Below are 17,575 nucleotides of genomic sequence, written 5' to 3' on the forward strand. Positions count from 1 at the left end.
ATTTACAGGGTTTACAGAGATTGTTCATGCAGTGATTCAACATATTCCTTTGTCTTGCAAAGGATTCACACTTGGCCTAATTGTGTCTATACTGAAGGACTGTTAAGGATTTTAGCATTAGCACCCCTAGGCTTTGGAAAGACCTTCATTCACTGTACATCATGCTAAATACACCAGATAGTGCACATAGAAAGTACAGTACAAGATCAAGAACCAGAACAAGCAAGACAGACATCATTTATACCTTACTTTTTTTAAATTGTTGTTTACTATATTATAGTGTTTATAGTTGTATGGTCGTGGTGTCATTGATTTTCTAATTAAAGTCTTCATTTTCACACCATACTTTCAGTCAAGTTCCTCTATGAATACAATGTTCTACAATGTAATATAATTTTTTGTTAAGTTTGACAACTGAAGTGTTGAGATACACAATTCATAAATTAACTCTTTTAGAGTTCTCTCTTTTAAGAGAATCATTGAGTGTCCCAGCTGTGAATGATTTTATGAGGCAAGACTTACTCCCAAAACGTAGGCTACCCATTGTTCAACGTCAATGCACCCCTTCAGCCCTGTTGGGTGGTGAGTGCTCAAGCCAAGGACACTGGACATCAGGTAATAAGCAAAAGAGCCTTGGTGCAGACATCCCAACCTGCAGAGACTCATTTCCGGTACGTGGCTTCTCCCCCCCTCCCCCCGGGCCGGGACGCCATCCGCACGCCAGATGTACCCCCTACACCGGCACGTACCGGTGCTGTGTAGGGGGTGAACAGGGGGAACTGTTCAAGAGACAGAACCCCCGCAAAGCAGCTGGGCCGGACTCTGTCTCTCCAGCCACCCTCAAGAACTGCGCTGACCAGCTGTCTCCGGTGTTTACCTACATCTTCAACACCTCCCTGGAGACATGCCATGTGCCAGCCTGTCTCAAATCCTCCACCATCATCCCTGTGCCCAAAAAGCCCAGGCCAACTGGACATAATGACTACAGACCCGTCGCCCTGACCTCTGTGGTAATGAAGTATTTTGAGCACCTGGTGCTGGCACACCTTAAATCCATCACTGACCCTCTACTGGACCCCCTGCAGTTTGCCTACAGAGCCAACAGGTCTGTGGACGATGCAGTTAATTTGGCCCTCCACTTCACCCTACAGCACCTGGACTCCCCAGCATCCTACGCCAGGATCCTGTTTGTGGACTTCAGCTCTGCCTTCAACACCATCATCCCCGCTCTGCTTCAGGACAAGCTCTCCCAGCTGAACGTGCCTGATTCCACCTGCATGTGGATCACAGACTTCCTGTCTGACAGGAAGCAGTGCGTTAAGCTGGGAACACAAGTCTCTGATTCCCGGTCCATCAGCACTGGATCTCCCCAGGGTTGCGTCCTTTCTCCTCTGCTCTTCTCCCTGTACACCAACAGCTGAACCTCCAGCCATCCGTCCGTCAAACTCCTGAAGTTTGCGGACGACACCACCCTCATTGGGCTCATCTCTGGTGGAGACGAGTCCAACTATAGGTGGGAAGCGGACAACCTGGTGACCTGGTGCAGCCAGAACAACCTAGAGCTCAATGCTCTCAAGACAGTGGAGATGGTTGTGGACTTCAGGAAGAACACAGCCCCACTCACCCCCATCACCCTCTGTGACTCCCCTGTCAATACTGTGGAGTCCTTCCGCTTCCTGGGCACTATCCTCTCCCAGGACCTCAAATGGGAACTGAACATCAGTTCCCTCACCAAGAAAGCACAACAGAGGATGTACTTCCTGCGGCAGCTGAAGAAATTCAACCTGCCAAAGACAATGATGGTGCACTTCTACACAGCCATCATTGAGTCTATCCTCACCTCCTCCATCACCATCTGGTACGCTGCTGCCACTGCCAAGGACAAGAGCAGGCTGCAGCGTATCATCCGCACTGCAGAGAAGGTGATTGGCTGCAATCTGCCTTCCCTCGAGGACCTGCACACCTCGAGGACACTGAGACAAGCGAAGAAGATTGTGGCGGACTCCTCCCACCCTGGTCACTCCCTGTTTCAAACACTCCCCTCCGGTAGAAGGCTGCGGTCCATCAGGACCAAAACCTCACGCCACACAAACAGTTTCTTCCCTTCCGCTGTTGGCCTTCTCAACAAGGCCAAGAGCTCACACTGACTAATGACTTCATGTCTAAAAACTTTTACTTTTGCACTACATTCAATTCCTGTAATTTTGTATTTTATATTGTATTTTATATTGTATTTTATATTGTATTTTATATTGTAATTTGTCAACTTATATTTTATTTTATGCCCACTCTTATTCTATTTTTGTGTATTCCACTTATTACTGCTAGTTTTAGTATAGTTAGACCACATATTTAAATTTAAGATTCCTATATGTTTATTGTATGCACCTTCCTGCCAAAGCAAATTCCTTGTCAGTGCAAACTTTCATGGCGAATAAATCCCTTTCTGATTCTGATTCTACAGCCACATTCTAAGGGTAGCAAGCTAGGTAACCATATATAGTAAAGCAACAAAATGATAGTTAGTTAACTTACTTGTCCAAGGTTTGTAGCTTGACCAAGGAGATTTAGTAATGATCCAGAATTTAATTTCAGCAAGGCCAGCTTTGTGTTGGCTCAAGTTGAGGACACAGTAGTGGATGAAATGTTTGGCGCAGACACACAAAACTTTGGGAAGTTGTGTCGGCGCATTTCCAGCAAAATACAATTAAGATACTGGTCGTGCAGAGGCTTGGATGATGGAACTAAAAAAAGATTTTTGCTTGCATTTGTACATCCAAGCACTGAGCAACTGTTATGCTTCGTTTGTTTGCTCGCCATGATGTCTCTCCAGGAAAAACCGAAATCGCACTCGCCCTTGCACGGTGGTAGCTCAGTTTCTCATGGGCGGGCCAGATGATCTGGGCGGGCAAAGCAGAGAGAGGGGAGATAACCTTGCTCCTATCTACGTCACTAGGGGGAGATTTTCAAACAGAGCAATTGAACCTTCATTTTGTCAAAGGTGGAGAAGAATACCCAGGGCTTGGTTTACACCTATCAAAAATTCTAGCCACTGGGGGACCAAAGGCAGGCTAGGGGAACTCATATTAATGTTAAATAAACTCCTAAAGTGAAGTTTTCATGTCATGTGACCTTTAACATTTTTAGTCCATTTGTTTAAATAGAATGCAATCCGCAACGGCCGTAATCTGCCGCAGTCGGCCGGTTTGGGATGGAGTAGGGCCTATAGTCTGTGGCAGGTTTGTCGCATAAATGAAGTCGAAACTATTCAGTTACGAAGCATTTGTTAATAACGCGAGTTTCGGACTAAATTATACGATCACTGAGCTACTGACCGTACTGACTGTAGGAGTAGGCTACAAGCCTATATATAGCCTCGTTTTTAGCAGATTTCTGTGAAACTGAAGTAGGCTACCCTAAGCTAAATATCTATTAGGATACTTGTTTGGCCAATTTGATTGTGTAAAATAAGGATGTTTCAGATGCCATACGTTTTCCTTTCTCTTGAAAAAAGTAAAAGTGGTTGAAAATCGATAAGATTTTTGTTTGCTGTTTGAAATCTTCTTGATAAAGGATGATTTCCCTAAATACTCACGCATATATTTACATAATTAGAAAAGCCCTTCTTCAAAATTGTCTTAACAGTTCAAGTGTACGATTTAATACGAAAAGTTATGAAAATGTGATCTATCGATGTATGCATGCCTTTCATTGTAGCCTTTTTACCGTTCTGGTGCCATCTGGTGTTAAAAATGTGCAACGGAATCTCGAGTGTTCGCATCCTTGACTTTTTACAGTCATTGGTTTGCATCTATGCACGGTTACGTGAGCTCTTAATCAATGTAGTTTGTCGTACGTAAAATGAAGTTTCCCTACGTTTTAACATTTATTTTGAGACCTTAAATATTTAGCTAAAGATCAAAGCTTTGTTGCAGTTCTAATAACTAAAAAAGTAAGTACTAGCATTATATGCGTTGCTTGTATCCAGAATTTGCTACTGTGTGCTTGTTTTTTAAACTCATTTCGGTGTTAGCTAGCTAGCTTGACTTCCATTCTGTTCATTCTGTTGTTAGCTAGCGTTAGATTCCGTGTTAGCCTTTATGAATGGGGATATGTGAGTAGGCCTACGCTGTGAAAAGTGTATGTAATATTTGTTTATGCTATTTAGATTCAGACAGTGTTGTGAGTTTCAAGGTACGTACGTTCACATTTTGTGTACTTTGTTGACCGCCCTCGTGGGCAGAGGAAATATAGTGTACCGTGTTCTGTATTGCTGCAGTGGGGCCAATATAAGTTGAATGCTCATAAACATTCCGTGATTTAATTTCCATGTTTTAACTATCCGTTTTAAATAAAAAAGGAGACACATGCAATAGAGTGTACACAGTAAAAATAGGTGTTAATTCTACAGAGTTAAATTTAACTCTGGTTCAGATAATATTTGGTCCCACTCGAAAATAGTGTTAAATCTACTCTTTGGTCAGTGTCAGTTTTTCAGAGTTAATTCTACTCAAAATTGTGTTAGAATTTACTCTGAAATGTGTACAAATATTTAACCACACTCCTCAGAGTAATATATGAAAATCTTTGTGGATCAAGAAGGAAAGTGTTCAAATGAACACTGAAATGTGTAAAAATAAATATTGATTTGTATTAATTTGTTGGTATATACAGCCTACTTATATAGTGTTATTTAAAAACTCAAAGGCATGACAGTGTTATTGAATTACTGTAATGTAATGAAGGTCAAAAGCAAACAAACACTGACAGTGTTTCCCACAGATTAGAAATCTAATTGTGGCGGGGAGGGGTGGGTGTTTTCAGACGGGGGGGGGGGGGGGGGGGTCGTAATAATTCCTTCGTTAATAATTCGTTACAGTTAATTTGTTAATAATTTGTTACATTAAATATTAATCCAAAATGATTCACACCTTCACAAATTAACAACAACTAACATATCATTTCTGCATTATGCATGTAGCAACGCTAGTGCTAAACAACTATTTAACTGGTCGGCTCCATGACGCCGAGTAAGTAGCTAGCTCTTGAGACTTCTCACCAAAAGAACGAAGGGGAAACTTCGAGTACTGTAAGTCGCTCTGGATAAGAGCGTCTGCTAAATGACTAAATGTAAACGTGAGTAAGGTACCTAGCGAAAAGTAGCCTCAACTTTCCTCGACTTTTAGCTACGGCACTAATGCTGAAGGCTCGCTGATATAGCTGTCGGTCTTACTAGAACGGCATATGTATGCATTGTTGCTAACGTGTGCTGACGTTGTGACTGTGTGCAGATGTGAGAAAGACGCATGAGTGACAGAGAGACGGAGGGAGAGCAGGGGAAAGGAAATGCAGCTGAACGAATACACTGCGTGTTTTAACCTAAATAGCGATAACAATTTTTTTTTTACGAAACGCAATGTGTGGCGCCCGGTGTTGATTCTGTGGCGCACCGCCACAAATTAGTCTATGTGTGGGAAACACTGACTGATAACCATACCAGCATTTATTGTAACTGTATGCTACCATTTTGACATCAATGAACAATAAATCACATGCTCACCAGAGAAAGCAATATGGAACCACAAAGTATTTCCTTCCCAAGACAATAAAGGGTAAACAATTATTTCAGGTAAAAAATACAAAATAAATTGCTAACACATTTTCATTAGATTTTATTTGACTATCTTTTGAAGATGTAAATGTAATCATAAACACATTGTTGACTCAATTAGTTTGAAAGCCATGGTAAATCAAACTTTGTAATAGGAATGAATAGTTCTTGAATAATGTACACACCTTCTTGCAAGAGAGCATCAAATGTCAGCTTGAAAAACTATTGCCCTACCCCAAACTGAACTCGCAGCAACATTTTGCATCTGTTAAAAAACATCCAAAATAATCATTAACCAGTAATGCACTCAACAGTAGAGACATTACAGTCGACAGACTAAAGCTGGACTCTAGAATAGGTTACATTAAATAAGTGGTTCCCAGACTTTCTGTGCTGGGCCCCCCCTTTGGTACAAAAGAACCCCCCCCCCCCCCACACACACACACAAACTAAACAAAACGTTGTTTTGTCTCCAAGTGGCGTCTTAGCTTGTTTGGCTTCCAAGTTGTCACTTTAAGACAGACAACACACTGTGGTCTGTCCTCATTACCAAGCCCAAACAAAATCTGCAGATTTATTTCACATTTTCTGCGGTTATTCAGACTGAAAATCTGCGGAATTCCGCTACCCTTTTGTTCTTATGTCAGAGCGACCAAAGATATTCCACAACTGTCACGGAGCCAGAGGGGTGGCTGGGGTGGCACTGGACCCCCCTGATATCGGACTGGCCACCCCAGGTGCCACTCCAAAATGTCATTCGCTATCCCTGGCAATTGGATGCTGATTGACATTTAATTTATCTTGTTAAAAGAAGCGTTTATTTTGATCTGGCAGTGCAATTTTTCAATCGAGGATATTTCCACAGTTCACCAGTCAGTCACAAATCACTACGCCAGCGTCTAATACAGCGCCAGCGACGGAAAACAAGACCATCATATTACAGTTATCGTTTTAAGGTTTAGCATTGGGTTCAAGGCTTCCTGAACAAATTCATGAAAGTTGAGTTGCTGGGCCGCAGAGCCATAGAAAAACATGCATATTGGCAATTTGGTTCCATAACAGATTCAGATAAGAGAAATGTATCTGTTTTTGTTTAGCACTTAGCAGAACCTTAGTAGGCCTAGCTAACAGTGCAGTTCCTACTGTGGTGTAGTTGATGTAATTGCGTTTTTTTTTTTTTTTCATTTTCATTTATATAGCACACTTTTAAAACAACAACAGTATCATTTAGCCATTTGAAATCTATTGTAATGACTTGACTAACTAGATCAGAAAGGAACAATCGTCCAGACGTAAGATGAAGTTCCCGAATTGACATTTATTAACCACAAAATTATTATCACACAGGCACAATAAGCCAAACAGCTGTTTGACCCTAGCCCACGCTAAATAAAATAAAGGTAGCCCACAAAACAATAGTAACCGTCTCTTGTGAAACCCAGACGTAACAGAAAGAACAGACGCTAAACCTGGTCTTAACTTCGAATGCTCCAACCTCCCTGCCCAACCCTCCTCCATACCCTTTCTCCAACCACCAGGATGCCCGGCATCCGAACATTCTGGGCATTCCCGTGATTAGGAGACAGCAGGTTGATTGGCATGTCGGACCCCGCGAAGGATACTGGTAAACAACCAACTAACAGCCTAACGTAACACACGTCTTTCGTTGTGGGTCGCTACACTATTTTTGTACTTTAACTGCTAAGATTCCTTGATGAGATGCCGTATCAATTTATTAACGTTTCAAAAGATTAACGCTGCAGTCAGATAGCTACCCTGTTTGCTATTGCATAATGCCTGTTCAAAATACGTATTTCAGAGTAGGGCTAGCCATGATCTAGAAGTTGATTGAAGATAATAATGGGAATATGTTTAAGTTTGAGATTGGACTCAAATGTGGGTAATTGGATGTGTAAACCTACATGTTATTTTTGCTTAGCGTTCACTTCAAATATTAAAAGAAAGGGTGAGATAGCAGACTTCTTCAAAAAGCTGAGCAAACAGGATCAGGTGGAAATAGACCCCAGTCCTTGCACCACCCCAAGACCTCAGAGCAGCATACTAGTCAGTCAGTCACATGCCAAGTTTAGCCTGTGTTTGTAGGCCACACATGTAAGCCTACACAAAAGTTTTTTCCCAGATTAAGCCTCACTTTAAAATGTTGGTTGTTGATTCATGTGTTCTTGTTTTGATGGCTGGGGCATTTTTTGTGTGAGTATACATTAAAAGTTGTGTTTGAATGTAAAAGAAGGATCTAACCTGGTTAGACCCAGATTATACAGTGTATTCATGAAAACAAAGTGACCAAAGTCTCTCCAGTTTGTGAGTAGCCTACACTACAGTGTGTGTAAGAAAGAAATGAGTTGCAATTCACATGTAGAGACACAGTCTATTCATATTAGTAAATGTATAATTTAGGGCTGTGAAAAATAACGCGTTAACGGGTTATGATTTAATTACAGGATTAATTCGTTATTTTTGTTTAACGCATTTAATGTAATATATCCACGTTAATGTAATATACCCACGTTATCGCTCTGGATAAGAGCGTCAGCTAAATGAATGAATGCTAAATGACTGAATGTTATCGTTTCACCGAAGCAATACCAGCCTAAAGTAACCTATACCACCTCGACGCGAAGCATGCGTTGGTCGGCGAGGGGAGTTCAATAGAGCTGCAACGAATAGTCGTCAAAATCGACTATGTCGATTGTGAAAAATTGTGGATTTTTATCGTTGACGCGTCATATATTATATATATATATATATTATAAAAAGATTCAGAGCTGCCGGTCATTTTCATTCAGCATTGCACTACCCTACCGGAAGTGCAGGGGGCAGTATCGCTTACACTGTCGCACCAAGGCATAGAAGAATAACTTTTTTGAATCATGGCGGAACAGAGTGTGGGAGAGCCGAACAAGTTAGACCGAGAGCTTCAAAAGTCTGGGAATATTTTACCAGCAAACCAAATAAAAAAGTACAATGCAACATCTGTTAAATGGAATTAGCATTTCATTCCAGCACCACTGCAATGCATGAACATTTGAAGCCTTGTTAACTTATCGTAAGATTTACGCTTACATGTTGGAAAACAGAACGTCTGTGGTCTTGGTCTGTGGACCCCCTGAAGTAGCCCTGGCCACCCTTTGGCCACCCCATATATAAAAGTCTGGGTCCGCCACTGTTCCACAATAGTTTGACGCCGAAAATGGTCGATTGAATGTTGACAGACTTTGCAAAAAAGTATTGATCCATCCTCATAAAGATCGGCTGAAAAATCCCTGACCCTGTCTATTGCTGTAATTTTGACTGATAAGTGTTTTCATGTCAGTTCTTCAGGGCTGAATCTCAGCATTTCATTCCATCTGCGCCTAGGGGGCGCGCCCCCCACTTCGGGAACCTCTGCATTAAATGAATGTGAAGGTAAAATTAAGGTCAATAAGCTAACTCTATAATGAAGTCAAATTGTAGTGTTGGGAAAGCGAGCCAACTTGGTTGCCAAGTTGTCGCCAAGCTAAGAATAGCTCAAGCTTATTTTGGCAGTGTGTCATGACTCACTAGCTTCACAGTAACCTGAAGTAGTTAGACAACACATTCTGACTTCTAGCATTGATGGTTGCTAGCTTGCTCACTACTCGCGCAATCCACCATCCGAGGCTGTGTGCACAGTCCTTTGCAGGAATATGCAAGCAAAAACATAAAAGCCAGTTAACTTACCTATTTTTACGGAGGTACTGTTGCAAATACAGTACAGCTACCTCACAGATCTCTGAAGACTAATTAAGTTAGCTACAGTACTATAGATTTAACGTTTTTGCCTGCATTTGCCTGAGTGCGGGTAGTTTTGCAACAAATGTTTGTCCCGTCTAATTCATGATAATGTTACCTAATTTAGTAGCTCAAAACCTTTGCTCAGTTATAGGCTAAGAGCAGACCTACAGTACAGTACTAGCTAACTAGGCTAACTTTCAACTGCTACCGTCACATTGGAGCTCGACAACAGTAGTTGGATAAGTTAATATGACTTCAGTTAGCATAAATACTATTAAAAACGTATGGCACTTTGCAAAATGTGATATTTATTTATGACACTATAACCTTACTTACCGAGAAAGTCTGCACTCAGTCCGGAAACCGTTTTCAAAATGACGAAGTAGCAACCGTCCACGCGGTTAAACCTCAGCAGTGGCGCGAAATTACCTAACACTCTGAAGAGTAGATTTTTTCACTGCATGTCTGTAGAATTTAACACTGTCTTTTAATGACACCATTAGAGCGCCGTTACTTTCCACATTGTTGAAAATACTCTCTGTGGGTTTTAATAAGTTAACTCTGGAATATTAACGCCCCATTTTTTACTGTGATATTAGTATTATTGGATTTAAAACTTTGCGATTCCAATCCAGAGTCCTGTTATTGTTAATTTACATGTAATGCTTATTGTGAAATAATTAATCATATAAGTTATTATTATTTTGAAGGAAACCAAATTACTATGTGGAGTTGTGTGCCAGAGATTACGTTTTTATCAGTGTTGTTTCTCCAGTAAATATAAACCTGAGAAACATACAACTGTAACCAAATTATCAACATTACATATGCCAAATGGACAATATGACAGACACAAGTTTCCTTCATATGTGAAAGCTGAGTTCTTATTAACTTGTAACTGTTTCTTCCAGATCTCCTACAGGCCAATCATACTTGATCATGACAAGACAGAGAAGACATCTTAAGGCTCCAGAGAGACTACAGAGACTCAACCAGAAACAGCAGTAACCAGACAGAAGATCAACTACAGAGATACAAGCTTCCAGAGACTAGATACAGGATCCAGAGAGACCAGACAGAGAAAAAAAGAGAGAGCTAAGTTATGGAGACACATCACTGTGACACATGTGGGAAGAGCCTTTCCTCATCCAGTAACCTCAAGAAGCACATGAGGATCCACTCTAGAGAGAAGCCCTACAGCTGTGACCTCTGTGGTAAAACCTTTAGCAGTGCTGGCAGTTTCATAGTTCACAGCAGAATCCACAATGGAGAGAAGCCCTACAGCTGTGACCTCTGTGGTGAAACTTTTAGCAAATATAGCAGTTTAACAGTTCACCACAGAATCCACACTGGAGAGAAGCCCTACAGCTGTGAAGTCTGTGGTAAAACCTTTAGAAGTGCTAACAATTTCACAGTTCACAGCAGAATCCACACTGGAGAGAAGCCCTACAGCTGTGACCTCTGTGATAAAACCTTTAGCAGTGCTAGCAATGTCACAGGTCACCGCAGGATCCACACTGGGGAGAAGCCCTACAGCTGTGACCTCTGTTGTAAAACCTTTAGATTGACTAGGCAATTAACAGTTCACCACAGAATCCACACTGGAGAGAAGCCCTACAGCTGTGACCTCTGTGGTAAAACCTTTAGCAGTGCTAGCAGTTTCACAGTTCACAGCAGAATCCACACTGGAGAGAAGCCCTACAGCTGTGACCTCTGTGGTAAAACCTTTAACCACACTAGCAATCTCAGAGTTCACTGCAGGATCCACACTGGAGAGAAGCCCTACAGCTGTGACCTCTGTGGTAAAACATTTAGCCATGCGTGCAGTGTCACGGTTCACCGCAGAATCCACATTGGAGAGAAGCCCTACAGCTGTGACCTCTGTGGTAAAACCTTTAGCAATGCTGGCAATTTCAGAAATCATAGCAGGATCCACACTGGAGAGAAGCCGTACAGCTGTGACCTCTGTGGTAAAACCTTTAGACAGACTGGGGATTTGACAGTTCACCGCAGAATCCACACTGGAGAGAAGCCCTACAGCTGTAACCTCTGTGATAAAACCTTTAGCCACGCTGGCCATTTCAGAGCTCACTGCAGGACCCACACAGAAGAGAAGATCTAAGCAACACACAGACTTTTTATGTCAAACAAATGACATATTGACAGGTTTCTTGCACATCTATGAAAAACCAAGGGGGTGAAGTTGTCCCAGCAGTCACCACCTGAGAGAACTTTTGTATGACCCACAGCTGGAAGAACTACTGGCCTGCACCTACTGGAACAGGACATGCAGTAACACCAGATCTACAGTCCAACATGACAGGACACAGGGAAGATACTCTACCCCTGTAACAATGGAGGGAAGCTATGTCAGACTGGGTAGATTCCTGGTAGACACCTTTTCAGTTTTGAAGCAGACATTTGTAATTTCATAAGAAACCTATCAAGAAACTCAATTCTGGTTGACCTCTGTTTATCTATGCAGCCCTTTAGAGTGTCTGTGTATTTGACCCATTTGTTGAGTACGATTGGTTAGTTTGTTATTGTTTTAACTACAAGACCTGTTGAGTCATGCAGGTTGTTTTTGAAACTGTATATGTACTTTAACCCTCATGCTGTCCTCGGTGTCTGTATAGGCAGCCCATGTCATCCAGGTGGTGCTGTCTGACTGCAGCAAACTCTTCTCCAATTTACTCAATTGTCGTCTTCTGTACACCCTGTGTCGTCGGGGGCAACGATGCATGGGAATGGGTGTTAGTGTAGAAATTGTGTTACTAGTCAATAATATCGAATGCATTGTAGTAGTTCACATTACATGACAGTGCTTGGATTTCAACCTAAAACAGGTTACACTGAGTCTAATAAACTGTACTTCATCCTATCCACATACTACTGACACGATTCAGTGACAGATGCTATAAATAACATTCTTCTTACAAAGGTATAGGCGTAACTAGTTAGTAAACCTCGACGGAATCTCATTCCAAGAGCCCATCTGAAACGTCCAACCGCTCAGTGGACAGATGTTATAAATAACAAATTCTTATTATCAAGGTATATAGGTGCATGGCCGTGGGAACAAGGGGTGCTGACAGCACGAGAATTTAAAATGATTTGACTTGAAAATAGTTTTTGTTTTTCAACAGGTTTTTAATTTTCCACCTTTATTCATAACATTTTTCAAAATGTAATTTTGTTTTTATATGTCCAGTGTGGTTTGTGATTTTGAGAAATAAATATATTTAAAAAGTCGATTTGCCGTGAATGACATGACTGGGCTAAAATTATAATATTCCAACGAGAACAAAAGCTAACTATGGCAAGTCAGAAAATAATATCTGATTTCTTTACAAATCCAAAAGACAGGCTCCCTGACCCCTGCAAATGCTATACAATCTCCCGGAAATAGGGGATTTTTTTTCTGTTAGAGATAGGTGCATATCGCGCATCATGACAGCGTTTCGGGGGGGGGGGGTTTGTATGCTCCACGGACAAAACTTGCACCATCCCAGGTAACACAGTTACGTTGCCCTTACGTTGCCGCAACGTCACTCGAGGACCAAACATACCGGGACCGTGCATTTGTGGGACGCCAGAAGGTAATCGCAACGTCATCTTGTGACGTTACCAGTCCGTAACCGCGAGGTCATGGCAACGTTATTTTCCAACGTTGCCAGTCTGTAACCGCGACCTCCTAGCAACGTTGTTTTGAGCAACGTAATTTTGTGACGTTGCTAGTCCGTAACTGCAACGTCAACTAAGTAACCTATATTTCTCAATTCTACTGCTTATATTGGGGCGGTCCATATGCAGACCTCATTTGCCCAAAATGCTAATTGTTCTTGTATAATAGGTTACATGGTAGCCAACTTTAGGAGGACTATGTTTGTGTGATGTGTAGCCTAACTCAAGCATAAATAAGGCAGCATTTCCATGTAACATTCAGTCATTTTATTTCAAACAAAGTGCCAAACAGTGAATTAAAATCTTCTGCCAGTCTCCGCTACAGGTCCTGTCTGTTGGCCCTGACAATGAAGCACAAAATAAGTTAGTGTTCTATTAACATAATCGCACGTGTGAAAAGGGGTTATACAAATCATTAAAAAAATCACATCTAAAATAATATACATCATCAAAAAAATATTATGTGATTCTAGATGTGTCATAGCCATGTGAAAGATTGGATATGGAAGCTGCAATCATGATTCATTCACCTGGCTTGTTTCTTCCACTTCATCACAGCGTCTGGAATTAGAAGTCATGAACTTATTGTCAGCCCCAATGTGAACGCTGAATGCGTGTAAGCCATAGTTCATGGGATCTCCAAACACTTACCACTCTCTTTCGCAACTCCAGCACCTTAAGGCGCTCCTCAAGGTCTTGGAGTTCAGCCTGTGTTTGGGCCACCTGTAGGTCCATCACTGGCACCTCTTCAGTGTGTCTGCCCTGTGGTCGCCTGAACAGGAAAACTTCTCGCTGGTTCTCTCCCAATGTCTCCATCTTCCGGAGCATAACCTGTAATGTGTCTGTAATTAAGGACAAGTAAAACAAGTTTATATGAGTTAGCATGATTGGCATACACTGTGGTTCTTCTAGATTAGCTGTAACATTGATGTACATAACAAATGTTACCTTGATTGGTCTTTGCCCAAGATGGTACAGCTGAATGGGGTATACAAAGCATTAGTAAGACAACATTTGTTGTTTTGACAAATATGTTTCCCCCCACGATCAGACCAACTTAAGTATGCCTTACAACTAGTTGGCAATGGTTTGAGTATTTTTTTGAGTGTCTTATATTTGCAACGTCTCGGCAACGTTGTCCATGGGACCAAAATTAACGTAACCAGCCGACCAAGGGACAACGTCGCGGCAACGTTGCCCATGGGTCTAAAAATAACGTAACAGTTCAACTTTCAGCTTCTCCCGCATTGTAGGCTATTGAAGCTCTTAGCTTTGTTAGATGATGCAGTTCAGCTACCACACTGCCTCTTTAGAGTGAGTCACAATTTTTTTCAATTAATTTCAGCTTGCAGGTATTTTCTCATTTCTGTATTTTCAGCCATTTAAAAAAATAATTTCAGATTTCAGCATTCCAACGCATTTTCAGCAGGAAATGCCTTTTCTAGTTCCAATTAATGCTCTACTCTCAGACATTGTTGAAAAAGACAAAAAAACTGCCAGAACAGTCTTACTGATATTCAGATCAATCAAATTCCTTGGCCGTGAAGGTCTTCCGTTAACATTTACATATATTCATTTGGCAGACGCTTTTATCCAAAGCGACTTCCAAGAGAGAGCTTTACAAAGTGCATAGGTCACTGATAATAACAACAACAAGATAGCCCCAAAGCATTGCAGGTAGCCAAAAACAGAAGTAGCCTACACATTGTGAACAACCAAAAATAAGTGCTAAAGGGAAGAAATCGTAAGAGCATGTAATTAAGCAAATTATAATTACACAACATGAATCTCTAAGTGCAAGTGTACCTGTAGGAAAGCAATAAAAATAGGATTAAATAGAATACAACAGTTTAAATCAGCTACCACTAACCAACAAGAGCAACAGTCTAAGCAAGAGTCATTGTGATCCTTGAGGAAACTAGCGTTGGGTTCAACAAACCATTCTTAAGTACCGTTGTACTCCCGGAACAAGTGCGTCTTGAGCCTTCTCTTGAAGGTGGAGAGGCCATAACAATTGAGATGGAGTGCTTTGGAATCTCATGATGGAGCGGACATATGCAATGCCAAAAGCCCACGAGTGGTTACAGCAAAGAGACAACTGGATGTCTCACAGCATTCAGATTGAGATACTGGAAATCTTCGCTCATGCTGTTCGAAGATAAATTGTTTCCGAAGCGAGAGAGCATTATTTCTATGGTCTAACAGCAAACGGGACTACCGATGTAAGTACATCAGAGCAGTTTTCATGTAGTCCCCAGTATGTGGATTCAAAACTCGAGGCAGTCAATGTTTTCCTTGGATTTTACAACGCGCCTGATTCATCTGGAGAAACACTTTTTTCATGCATTAAAGATGTTTTTGTGTGCTTGAATTTGCCACTGGAGCGTCTAAAGGGATTTGGGGATCCAAATGCACTGTACGTGCACTGCAGTAATCATTCATTAGATTTGGTGTTACAAGAAGTGGCAAGTGAAGTTAGTGTTGTTGCAGACACTTTAAACTTTGTACGGGGTGTCTCAGTGATGATAAGTGAGTTGTCAAAGCGTAAGACATTGTTCAAGTCTATGTTTGGTGATGATAAGGTGGTCTGCAACTTGTTGTCATTGTGCCCGACTCGTTGGGTCATACGCACAAGGGCTATTTCACGGGTTTGCTCCTCATATACAGCCCTTTTGGAGACACTGAAGATGCTAGAGCAAGACAAGACAGTCAGGGGAGATACTAGGGCAAAAATAGCTGGTCTACAAACAAGCCACAAAAGTCAGGACATACACTACCGTTCAAAAGTTTGGGGTCACTTAGAAATTTCCTTATTTTTCAAAGAAAAGCACTTTTTTTTCAATGAAGATAACATTAAATTAATCAGAAATACACTATACATTGTTAATGTGGTAAATGACTATTCTAGGTGGAAACGTCTGGTTTTTAATGAAATATCCACATAGGAGTATAGAGGCCCATTTCCAGCAACTATTACTCCAGTGTTCGAGTGGACATTGTGTTTGCTAATTGCCTTTTAGAAGACTAATGGATGATTAGAAAGAATTAGAATGCCAAAGGTCTGCATTGTTGTAATTGCTGCAAATGGAGCATTATTTGACGAAAGTTATAATAATAATTAGCCTTGTAAATGTTTTGACTATATTTTCTATTCATTTAGAAAGTTATTTGATAAATAAAAGTGTGAGTTTTCATGGAAAACACAAAATTGTCTGGGTGACTCCAAACTTTTGAACGGTAGTGTACTTTGGCCTTTTGAGCTGTGAGGCTCTTTTTGGACCGTGCGAGGCCGTAGCTAGAACTCTCCAAAGTGAGAAGGCAAACTGTGCTAGGGGCGCACTGGAGTGTGGGAGTGCGCTATGACAGCGCATGCATGCACTGAGAGAAAATGGATTTGTCAAGGAATTTACTTCCAAAGTGACCGCTTGTGCACAAAGAAACAAGCTTAAAATGCCCCTTCCTTCTCGAACCAACACAACCCCTGCCCGTCTAAGGGATACAGCGGAGGTCAAGGTCATCGTGACAGATGTAGGAGAGCAGCAGTGGCGGCGTGAGTTCTGAGGCCTTGGATCTTGTCACTACCGAGTTAGATCGCCGATTCGACCAAGAAGGACTGCAAGTCGCTGCCATGAGAGAGCAAACTATTATCGATGTCGCAAATGGAGACTACTCAGGGTTGAATGAGATCACTGCTGCACAGCTCCCCGATCAGATTGACAAATCTCGTCTACATATGAAGCTCACATTGCTGGGTGACCTCTCCAAGACAAAAGGCCTGTAGTCAGCTCAAGATGTTGCTGGATTCATTGGAACACTGCATCCTCATACAAGGGAGCTACTGAAAGAGGTGGACAAGTTTATTGAACTTTGTCTGTCTACCTGTCTCCGCCGCTTCCTCTGAGCGGTCGTTCTCCACTCTTTGCTGCCTCAAAACGTGGCTACGGAACAATATAACCTAGAGACGACTGACACACCTGACTTTACTGCACGTCCACAGGGACGTTCTTGATCGGATGGACATTCAGCCACTGATGAAGATATTTATCGACAACACACCGGAACGAAAGTCTACATTTGGAATCTTCAAATAGAAGACATGCATCTTTATTAATTTTTACTTGACGCTACGTTACGCTGCATTCATCAAAATACTGCTGTGAAAACAGTTTACTTATTTTTGTATCGGGTACTGTTCCCTAAGATCGCCCTTACAATGTTGATCATTTTTACCTTCACAGTATCTCAGGACACAGGTGGAAATGTAAGGCGACATTTTGATGTAAATAATTTTAGTTAAATTGATTATTCAAGTCATTTGTTCTATAAACTTGTAAAAAAAATGCAAGGGGTTATCTGCACACATGAAAAAAGTAGTTTAGCCCACACTGTGCTAAACTGTCACTATGATAACATTGTTCAGTTATGTGCTTTGTATATACAGTATATGTTGACATTTTTGTTGAAGCAAGATTAAATGTTTAGCACTGCCATAAGCAGGACTTGTAT

At 41.4% G+C, this 17,575-nt stretch overlaps 1 protein-coding gene across 1 annotated transcript in view; it reads left to right on the plus strand.

Moving 5' to 3' along the window:
- Nucleotides 1-7,379: 7,379 nt before the first annotated feature.
- LOC124479268 (zinc finger protein 658B-like) overlaps nucleotides 7,380-17,575 on the plus strand; it is a 375,953-nt gene continuing 365,757 nt past the window's right edge. Inside the window, exons 1-2 of the mRNA XM_047037945.1 lie at nucleotides 7,380-7,679; nucleotides 10,633-11,471. Coding sequence (XP_046893901.1) covers nucleotides 7,472-7,679; nucleotides 10,633-11,471 — 1,047 coding nt within the window. The 5' untranslated portion in view covers nucleotides 7,380-7,471. The remainder of the gene's footprint in view (nucleotides 7,680-10,632; nucleotides 11,472-17,575) is intronic.

Source organism: Hypomesus transpacificus, chromosome 17 (genome assembly GCF_021917145.1).
Source record: "Hypomesus transpacificus isolate Combined female chromosome 17, fHypTra1, whole genome shotgun sequence".
NCBI lineage: Eukaryota > Metazoa > Chordata > Actinopteri > Osmeriformes > Osmeridae > Hypomesus > Hypomesus transpacificus.